The 10954-nt window shown below is 51.6% G+C and overlaps 1 protein-coding gene across 1 annotated transcript in view; it reads right to left on the bottom strand.

The window, feature by feature from the left end:
* Positions 1 to 10954, bottom strand: part of SLCO2A1 (solute carrier organic anion transporter family, member 2A1) — a 91875-nt gene that overhangs the window by 6287 nt on the left and 74634 nt on the right. The window contains exons 7-11 of the mRNA XM_010858282.1: positions 10794 to 10872; positions 10132 to 10296; positions 8469 to 8658; positions 6691 to 6856; positions 4001 to 4164 (exon numbers count right to left, since the gene is read on the bottom strand). Of these exons, the coding sequence (XP_010856584.1) occupies positions 4001 to 4164; positions 6691 to 6856; positions 8469 to 8658; positions 10132 to 10296; positions 10794 to 10872 (764 nt within the window). The remainder of the gene's footprint in view (positions 1 to 4000; positions 4165 to 6690; positions 6857 to 8468; positions 8659 to 10131; positions 10297 to 10793; positions 10873 to 10954) is intronic.

Raw genomic sequence — 10954 nt, 5'->3', positions numbered from 1 at the left:
TGCAGTCAGCCTCAGGGCGCATCAGACCTGCCCTCGAGAGGCCCCCTGGGTTCCCCTGGGCCCTGTGCTCCTATTGTTCCTCTGGTGGATCTCACAGTGTGATCATTGCACCAACAGCATCATCAGCGTCCCCTGGGAACTTGTTAGAAATGCAGATTCTCAGGGTGCACCTCAGATGAAGAAGCAGACGCTCTGGGGGTGAGGCCCCGCCCTCTGTATTGTAAGAAGCCCTCTAGAAGATTCTGTGCACACTCAGGTTTGAGAACCACTGGTCTCTGTGATTTTCAGGGCTGCCCAGAGCTCCCTCCAAGAGGCAGAGGACAGAGCATCTGGGAACCAGAGGATACTGAAGGCTGTGTTTATGGCAACAGGTCTGAATAGCTCTGGTGGTGTTTTACAGCAGTAGAAGACAGCCCTGATGCAAAGTGTAGCCAGAGCCCCTGGGCTGAGGGCTCCTTTGAGCAGCTAACAGAATCCTCCACTTTGGGCTGGGGCGGTGGGCATGTGACCTGTGTGGCCTTGCCGGGCTCCACCCTCTGAAAGGCCCCATGTTCGCTTCAGTGCTCTGCTGTGGCTGGCTTGACATTCTTGATAATTTTGCATTTCCATTTTGCACTGGGTCCTGCAAATTATGCAGCCAGTCCTGCCCCCGCCCTTCTTCCCTCTAGAGGAGGAAAGCACTTGCCTGAGGAAGGAGACTGAGAGAGGACAGGGAGGCTGTCTGGAGGAGGAATTGCTGGGCCCTGCCATGCCAGCTAGGCAGGGAGCGGAGAGGAAGGCCCCCATCCACGACATGGGGAGTCAGGAGTGGGCCAGCCAGGGCACCAGGCTTCCATGTGCCCTGAGCGCACACTCCTGAGTGGGAGCTGGTTGGGCGAAAGCATTCAGAGCTGAAGGGAATTCAGATCTCCACACACATATTGTTTTATTTCCACAGTTCTGCTAGCAAACTGGAAAGGGACCATCTTTCAGCTTCTCAGAATCCCCACTGGGGTGAAGCAGGGGAGAGGTACCCACTGGGAGCCCCCAGTGGAAAGTGCCTCAAATCCCAATCTAATGGACACTCCCTTTATTGAAATAAGTCCCTTCAATGGGCCAGTCCACAATAGATGGATTTGTTTTGGTCCTTTGCTTCCATGTTTTGGTCCTTATCTCTGGATAGACTCTCCTGGTTTCTCAACTAAATGGGACTTGGGAACCCCAAACTGGCTTCTAACAGAGAGTTTGAGTTCCTTGTGATCTCTGCCCCTTCACCCCTGAACTAACACTGGCTCTCTGACCTCTGTCTTGTGATACATTATTGGCACATCTTCACTCCCAGACTGTATTTCCATGCCTGCTTGAGGGCCATGAGTGATACAAATAAGGTTTGGGCCACGTACAACATTGGCTTTACCCCTCACCTTCTTTGCACTACATAGCATCCATTCTTTCATCTTTCCCAGGGGAATTTATCTTTAAATTATTTGGGGATACTGGGGCCTCTTCTTCAATTTCACTCCAGCTCCTGACCAAACTTGGAAGGGAGAGATTTTTCTAAAAAAGCCCACCCTGGGGTTCAAATGGTGCTTTCCCTCCACTACTTCCTCATCCCTGATAGTGGCAGTCCTCTGGGAGGCAATCTAACAGCAATGCCCTTCTCCAATGTTTGGGGGCTTCCCTATGAAATTTCTTTATTCTATTCCCTCTCTTTGTCATGGCCACCCACGTACCTTTCTCAGAATTACTGAGTCCACTGTGGTCCATCTGACCTGGAGTGCAAGAAGGGACCCACACGCAGGGGCCTTGAGTGAAAGCATGAGTACTTGGAATGCACAGATGCAGAGCGGTAGAGGAGAGGGTGGCGACAGTGTTGAGACAAGCAACCTACTCTGAGCACCCCTACACATTCTCGTGGAGTATGCTAAGAATGTAAGGGCCTGACTGTGTGCTTCCTGGGTCATTTCCCAAGGGTGTGGTTGCAGTGAACAGACCTAAGGCATGAGGTAAAAGCTGCTAGACCTGCTGCAGGCTTGGTCTATAGAAGCAGTGGCTCTCCCAAGCTCAGGGCTCCTCAGCTGTGCCCTACACCCACTGCAGGTGACACATACACCTGAAGCCCTCCACGTCACCCAGTAGGACATGGGGTCACAAATAAATGATGCAGCATGAGCTTCACATTGCTTGCTGTCCTGTGAGCAACAAAGTCCTTTGCCTTTGACCTAGGAGTCTTCCGGCTTCTGCCAGCATCCTTATGAAACAGTAACAGAAACAGGAGCTTGGTAGTTTGCAAGCTAACTTGTAAATAGGATAAAACCCCAGACCCCTCAACTCCTAGTCTTCTGGGGAAACTAGCTGTTGATAAGAATAGTAATAATAATTTGGTGGTAATAATTTTTCCAGTAGTCATGTATGGATGTGAGAGTTGGACTATAAAGAAAGCTGAGCGCTGAAGAATTGATGCTTTTGAAATGTGATGTTGGAGAAGACCCTTGAGAGTCCCTTGGACAGCAAGGAGATCCAACCAGTCCATCCTAAAGGAAATCAGCCCTGAATATTCATTGGAAGGACTGATGCTGAAGCTGAAACTCCAATACTTTGGCCACATGACGTGAAGAACTGATTCACTGGAAAAGACCCTGATGCTGGGAAAGATTGAAGGCAGGAGGAGAAGGGGATGACAGAGGATGAAATTGTTGGATGGCATCACCGACTCAATGGAAATGAGTTTGAGTAAACTCTGGTTGTTTGTGATGGACAGGGAGGCCTGGTGTGCTGCAGTCCGTGGGACTGCAAAGAGTCAAACACGACTGAGAACTGAACTGAATTGAACTGAATAATTTGGTAAATATTGATAATGAACCATTATGCAGAGCAAAGCAATTTACCATACAACCCCCACATGAATCCTTTGAGGCCAATATCATTAATGCCCTTTCATTCATGAGGAAGGGCTTCTTAGGTGATACAGTGGTAAAGAATCTGCCTGCCAATGCAGGAGACACAGAGATGTGGGTTTGATCCTTGAGTGGGGAAGATCCCCTGGAGTAGGAAATGGCAACCCACTCCAGATTCTTGCCTGGAAAATTCCATGGACAGAAGAACCTGGCAGGCTATGTCTATGGGGTTGCAGAACTGGACACGACTGAGTGACTAAGCACACACATACATGAGGAAATTGAGACTTGGTGAACTTGACAACACTGAAGGACATTTAGCCAGTTTATGGTAGAGCTAGGCCTTTGACCCTGGACCGGGTCTTTCAAATCCTGTTTTTCCATCTCTGTTGCCAGACTGATAAGGACAGGAGGGAGGTAGGCAGGGGTAAGTTATGCCAACTTGGTTGAAACCTTATTTTCTCCTTTCCAGAGGGTGAGGTGAATGGAGGGTCATTTCATGTCAACACCTCAGGGGCAGCTTGGTGTCACTGTAACAGGACACCTGCCTTGGCCTGCCGCCTATCCTGCCCTCCCTTCTGACCTGGCTCCTAGTACACGGGGGCTTTTCTCATTGTCATCCTTTCCACAGTCCTTATTCTGTCTCTGGAACTTTTCTCGTTTTCCTTCTCTGATTTTATGCCTCTAACTGAATTCTCCTCCCTCCTCTCTGTTCTTTTGAGAGTTAAAGATAGGTGAATCTACAGGTGTGGAGTCAGCGTGGAGCCTGGAAGCCTGGAGGGGTCACGTGGCTCAGCCGGCAGGCTCCGCCTCCTCTCCAGGCTCCGCCTCCTCTCCAGGCTCCGCCTCCTCTCCAGGCTCCGCCTCCTCTCCAGGCTCCGCCTCCTCCTCCTTCCTCATACAGGATGGAGAGGCAGAGACACCCACCAAATGAGGCTGCAGTATGGAACTCCACACGGGCTGACACCAAAGCCCTGACACTGGCGCACTAGTATTATCTCCCTGCATCACCCCAAGAATATCTCATGTCCGAGGACTCAGAGGACCAGGAGAGGCAGGAGAGCTGAGAAGGGGGCAGCTGGACGTTAAGTAAGGGGAGCGTTGGGAAGGAGAGGTGCACTCACCGCAGCACCATCATGTAGAGGGGGTTGTGCGAGATGCAGGCTATGAGCGCCGCAAAGGAGATGAGGAAGATGGTCGGGAGCAGGAAGTGGGCGCAGGAGACGGGACACGGGCCTGTCTTCGCTGAAGCAGATCCCCTGTTAACGCAGCTGCAGTTCAAGTAGATCTTGGAAGGAGATGGAGGGGAATAGGGGAAACCTGCTGTTATTATTTCGAGTCCACACACTTTAAATGCCTGCTCCAACGGTCACCCCTCTGCCCTCCCTGGGGACCTGGTGATGCTAGATGCAGAGACTGGAGAGGAGATGAGGTGGGGATTTCAGGTGCCCCGGGGATCTCGCTTCTGATCACTGGGCAACAAACAGTGTTTGTTTCACCAAAACCAGTCGTCCGTTGTGCGCTGGACTCCTCCTGCAATTACACCACGAGGGGGTCTGCAGGATCCCGCTGCCAGGTATGGTCCATCAGTTGCGGACCTAGGTTTGGGAGGGCCCTCCTCTGGGCCAGGCCACCTGCTGCCCAGCAGTAGTGGTTTTCTGGGTTTTTGTTTTTGCTGTTTGTGTGTTTATTGCAGGGACATTAAAGGAAGATAAAAATAGGAGATACCAGTGGGAATGGACTTCCCAGGTAGCTCAGCTGGCAAAGAATCTGCCTGCAGTTCGGGAGACCTGGGTTCAATCCCTAGGTTGAGAAGATCCCCTGGAGGAGGGCATGGCAACTCACTCAGTATTCTTGCCTGGCGAATCCCCATGGACAGAGAAGCCTGGCAGGCTACAGTCCATGAGGTCGCACAGAGCCTGACACAACTGAGCGACTAAGCGCAGTGCAGCACAGCACCAGAGGAAACACAGTGAAATCCACTGAACTTTCTGCCTGAGATAAATTCCTCCTTCCTCTAAAGGTCTCTGTCTCAAGTCTATAAATCCATACAGCTCAACATGGTTGTACAGCTCACCTTGGTGGACCCTGTCTGTCAGGTGGCTTCATCTTCCCTCTCACATCATCTGATGGACCAGCCTATGGTCCAACTGCTTTAAGTGTCAAAGCCATTAGAGGGCAGAGATTGGAACTAATAAACTGGTATGCTTCCTTCTCCCAAGGACTGGAACTATGGACCTTCTTTACTTGGGCTGCTGGGAAGCTCATAATTAAGTTGTATACAATGTTGCTGCTACCTTCCTCAGTCTGGATTTTTTACACATATATTCCCTTATAATTTGCTATTTTTTTCTTGATATTATGCTGATGAACCTTGGTCTTGATGTGCTTGTGCTGTTATTGGAAACTTGTCAAGATTATTTCTGGAGGTAGACAACTCAGAGGTAAGTAAATAAAGATAAGAAAACCACAGAAGCCACCACAGGCTCCTCCAACAAGAAGGCAACTGAGAAGGCATCTTGTCCAAGCTCTTGGTCCTTGCACCTCCTGAGAACCATGCTCCTCTGCCAGCAGAGGTGGCCATGGAAGCAGCTTTGCCTGTCCTCTCAGGGAAGATGGCTAGCCTTGCCCATGCCCTCCACACAGGTTTAAAGGAACAGGCTGCATCCTCTCCCTAGGGAGCTGCATAGACTTCTCGTGCTCTTAGGATAAAGAATGTCCAAGTCTGAAGCCTGAGCCCTGCCTGCTCCCAGGCCTAGCTGGGTATGACCCTCTTCCACACCTTGTGCCAGCCCTAGCCTTCTCGCTCTTCCCATTTGCCAGATCATTCATGCCCTTGGGTCTTGCTCTTGCATTTGCTTCACTCCCAGGTCTTCATAGGGTTTTCTTCCTCTGGTGGTTCAGTCCTAACGTCACCTCCTCTGGGAGGTCCCCAGATATTCTCTGTCTCATTAAGTCTCTTCGTGGCATGGGTTACCTTCTAAAAACACTCTTGTGCCTTTATTTGGTGAATACAAGTTCATGAGGGTGGGGACATGGGCTGATGGGTTCCCCACTGAATCCTCAGCACCCACGAATGTGTCTGGTGTTCACTACGTGTCTGTTGAATAACCACACAGACAACTGGAGTTGGTTTGCTGCTGTCTGATCTGGGGAGGCAGGGAGCACTCTGAGGGCCGGCCAGGACCTTGCCAAGTGAGTATCGTGAATGTGAGCTGTGTGAGTGGGAGGCTGTGGCTGGGAGACACCTGATCTTGCACAGACATGCCCTGGGCTGAGGCAGCACCCTGGGTTCTAGTCCCAGATCTGCACCATGAATAGCTACAGCCTTCAAGCCAGTCGTGTGGCCACAGCTGAGAGTGCTCAGAAGGGTTGAACCAAAGGGCCTCCTTCACCACTTCCGGCTCTAAACTTCCAGGTCCACATCACAGAGGCCCTCTGTCCTCAATCTATGTGGGCCTGTCCATATGGCTTTGCGACATAACAAGGTTGCAGGACGCTGGTGTGCCCAATAAGGACCCATCAGGGTGAGACTGGCAGGCTTTAGCAGAAGGAGTGCTCTGACTTGTTTCTGCTTTGAGCATTGTTAGGCTTCAGGAATGTGAATTCATTGGACATTGGCCAGTCTTTAATTGACTTTGGGCTATAAGCATCTGATCATGACCCTAGGGTATGGGAGGTGGAGAAAAGGTGGGTGTGGCCCAGAGGCCAGGATGCTGGGAATGAGTGGGGTGGAGCCCTGCCCATCCCAAGTGGAGGAGCAGGCTGTCAGAGCACACACTAGGCAGAGACCTGGGGCCCCTCCGGCCCTTACCGGTTGCTTGAGAGCTATGGAGCTGAAGTTGACTTCACTGCAGCCAGCGTGGCACGGGGAGAGGTATTCAATCCCATCGTCTCCACAGACCGGGTGGAAGACAGAATCTGGGCACGAGCAGCCCTGGCGGCAGAGGAGAGGTTGTGGACGTATAGAACTTGATGTGCTGCCAGCAAAACAGGAAATGGGAATCAAACAAAGCAAGACCAAAGGAAAGCCTCGCCACTCCAGCCCAGCGTGACTTCCCTGCCTGGTTAGCGTGCTTGTGCTTCTCTGTTTGTCTTGGGCCAGCGCCACCCAGAGATCTGAATCATGTCTACTGGAGCCAAGGGTCAACTTGGCCGGTGTTCATGGCACCTCTGCTTCTTCTGCCAGTAGGAGCCCAAACCTACCAACTAGTCATTGGGAATGCTTGGTTGGCAAATCCCCCACTGCAGAAGGGGTCGAGACGAACAACCTGCCAGGACTCTGATGAGAGAGAAGGCAGATGCTATGGGAAAGTCACAGGTGATATTTCCCTTCCTTTCTCTTTCATGTGGGCTCGGCTGAGGCCCCTTGAGGTCATCTAGGGTCTCAATGGCTCCTGTCTCTGGGTCTAAGTAGCCATCGCCCAGGTTACTGCATCCACCTGAGCTTTAACCCAGTGGTTTCACTGGCTGGTCACACCAGTCTCTCCGCCCTCCATATCCAATATTCATGATCTCCTCTGGGAAGGGTGGGGGTTAGGGGCTGATAAACCACAGTTCAGAACTTTGCTAAAATAATTATTCCAGTGCTGGTTAACAGTAATGGGGCATCTCTCATGCTCCAGGCACTGTGCCTTAGGGCTTTTCATGCACTGACACCACAGTAAATGTTCTGATAATGATGCTCCCTTTGTGGATGAGAAACCTGAAGTAAATTTCCCCAACTAGGAAAGAGCAGCACCAGACCTCGGACCTGGTCTGATGACAAAGCCCTGTGCTAAACACCCAGGAAAGCATTCTTGGCCTCTGTCAACCACAGCCAGAAGAGAAGTACAAACTGGGAGTGGGCCAGCGTGTGGGGAGGGGCAGTTCCATCCTGAATAACACTCCCCTCCTTCATACCCTCTGGAGACAGGAGAGGTCCTTTCACAGGCAAGGATAAAGCACCAAAACTGAAAAGTACGCTATCTTCCGGTATTGCAACCTCACTGGGCAAAATCTTTAGATTTTGAGAAGAGGTGTGGAAAGGTGGCTCTGAGGGAAAAAAGCAAAAAAGCACATCCCCTCCTTGGCTTCAAAGCCCTTCCTGAACATGAAGCCAAACTTAGAACTTAAAACCATGTCGTTTTATGCAAGCCGACAGGTATCCTTTACCTGCCCTCTTCCTCACCTGCCCTAATTTTTTAAGTCTGCCATCACTTTCATTGTTCTTCTCCAAACCTTTTCAAGTCTCTGTCTCTCATCTTTCCTCAGCAGCTCAATAAGACTCTGTAATTCTAGCTGGTAGAGAGCAGATGCTAAACATAGCTATTTCCTGGTTCCTGAGGCTCACAGCACTACAGATTCATCTTGAAACCAAACAAATCAGTTTCTATTGCTTCTTAAAACGCAGAACGCTAATCCTGATTGCTAGTGGCCCACTAGCACTCTCTGATTTCTTCTCATAATTGAGCACACTAAGACCTGGCTTTCTCAGTCGCCACATACGAGATCAGATCAACAAGGGAAAAGGAGAGAGGACAGTTGAAGAAGCAGAAAGAAGATGTGGCAGCCATCTGCAGGTTCTGGACTCCTCACCCTCGCTCCCCTTACCTCGGGGGGTAGACCTCCGCCACGAGCGGGGTGGAGCAGCCCATGAAGAACAGAGGGGCACAAAGGATCATGGAGATGATGATGATGGTGGCAGCTACACGGGGAATGGTTTGCAGAGAGAAAGCACAGCGCTTCATGAGGATCCCTCCAAGCAGCATCCCCAAGGCCGCAGCAGGGAGGTTCACAGCACCTACAGACAGAGAGAAGCTGGTCTGGGCGCAAAGGCCTTGGAGTGCTAATGTGGACCACCGAGAAGGGGGCATGGCTTCCTGAAGGGACATTCGATATGTTTAATTGCAACAGTAATAGATGACATTAATTGAGAATTTACTGTTTGCCTGGCATACTGACAGAGTTATCTTGACATGGAGGATTGCCCTGCCGGTGCAAACAGTAAAGAAAGAAGTGGGACCCTTACAACCAGAGATGTGGGTTGAATATGCATTTATTAGAAAGTGAAAGTGTTAGTTCCTCAGTCATGTCCAACTCTTTGTGACCCCATGGACTCTAGCCTACTAGGCTCCTCTGTCCATGGGATTCTCTGGGCAAGAATACTGGAGTGGGTAGCCATTCCCTTCTCCAGTGGATCTTCCTTACCCAGGGATAGAAGCTGGGTCTCCTGCATTGCAGGGAGATTCTTTATAGTCTGAACACCAGGGAAGCCCAAAGAACTCTGTGCGGGCATAGTTGCATCCAATTCTTTGTGATCCTGTGGACTGTAGGCAGGCACAATACTGTCCATAGTACTCTCCAGGCAATAATACTGGAGTGGGTTGCCATGCCCTCCTCCAGGGGGTCTTCTGGACCCAGGAATTGAACCCAAGTCTCCTGCACCTCCTGCATTGCAGGCAGATTCTTTACCCGCTGAGCCACCTGGGAAGCCCTTATTAAACCTTTCATTACCTGGCCCTTTACTGCACTGTAACCACAGGAGGTTAGCAAGGCTCTGGTGGTGCTTCCTGCTTGATGTGCTAGTCAGAGACCAAAGGCTAGAAGGGTGAAGTCACAGCCAAGAGCCACACAGGAGGTCAGGGGTCATGCCCTGACCACCCTGCCACATCCACATGGTCAAGTTCACCAGTGAATTGGCCCCCATCATTCCCTTGGGTACTTGATGGGACTGCATCAGTATTTTGCAACCTCAGCTGCCAAAAACACACGTGCTGGATGCTGGCACCCTCTGCCAGAGATTCTGCCCTCACTGCTCGAAGGTGGGGCCTGGGCATCTGTATTTCTTAAAGCTCTCCTGGGGAGCTTAAAGTATAGGGGCTTGAGAATCACTGGGCCCCACAGTCCTTATCCAGGTGAATGTCTTCAAGCCCTTGGAGAAGAAAAACACCCAGCGGCATCTTGCCTAGCCCCCAGCTCAATCCGTGCTCTTTCCTCTCTTGTCCTTGATGATGTCAGAGCCTCTGGGAGACAGTCAGGCTTTCAGCCCCTCTGACAGGGAGGAAGCAGCCCCCAACATCCACCCACTCCTGCCCAGAATTATAGGGGCCCAAGAAATCTGCCAAGAACATTCTGGATTGCCAACCAGGAAAAATGTCCTTAAAATCCTTTCTCCTGGGCAAGAACCCGCTGGCTCCTGCCCTTATCCGGTCTGGTGGCGCACCTCCCTGGATGAACGGGGGAAGGCCCGACTGCAGCAGCCCTGGGGACTTACCGATGAGGAAGTTGGCATAAGCTGCAGAGGCGCCGTACTGCTTCTCCAGGAACTTGTTGAGGAACGTAGAGAGGCCGGCGATGACGGAGGAGAAGGTGCACTGAGCCAGGACCACCAGCATGAAGAGTGGGTTCATCAGGAGCCTCAGGAAGATGCGGGGGAACCCTGTGGACAGACTGCTCTCAGGGCTGCGCCTCCAGGCAGTGGTCACTGGGCTCCACAAGCCTGACCTCTGCCCTTCCTGCCCCCCCCCCCCGGCACTTCCCCTCTCTTCCTCCGGACAAAAACCCAGGCCCCAGGCTGCTCAGTGGCCAGCTGGGGACACAGAGCCACTCAGGATCCACTCAACATGCTCACGGGCTAAATAAAATGAGGACAGGCCTGGAAGAAATCAGGTGGCGGGTGATTACACAGGACAGCCGCATCAATGTGAAGGGAAGAGAGATGAGGATGTGAGCCAGACTGTGAGGGCAGGGCTGCCTCTGCCTGATTTTGGGTCTCCTGCTCTCTGCAAAGCAGCAGTCGGCAGAACCTCTCATGAAGCGATGGGCCAGTGTTGCTCTTACTGCCACTCACCACACCCAATCCCACATGGGCCAGGTGACCCTAGACCACCCCCACCCCAAGCCAGCCCACCCAGGACTGCCAGGTCACTCAGTTACTTTTAATGAAATCCACCAGGGATCTTCTTGACTTGACCTCTTCCATATTCCTTGCTTCATCCACCATGGGATGAGTCCTCTGAAGGCAGCAAAGGGGGTGAGTGTTAACGACATCCTTGAATGTTAACAGGTTCCTTACAGCCATCTTTCCCAGGCCCTTG

Source organism: Bison bison, unplaced genomic scaffold (assembly GCF_000754665.1).
Source record: "Bison bison bison isolate TAMUID 2011002044 unplaced genomic scaffold, Bison_UMD1.0 scf7180017864384, whole genome shotgun sequence".
In the NCBI taxonomy this organism is placed as follows: domain Eukaryota; kingdom Metazoa; phylum Chordata; class Mammalia; order Artiodactyla; family Bovidae; genus Bison; species Bison bison.
This window is presented reverse-complemented; position numbering and strand designations above follow the sequence as displayed.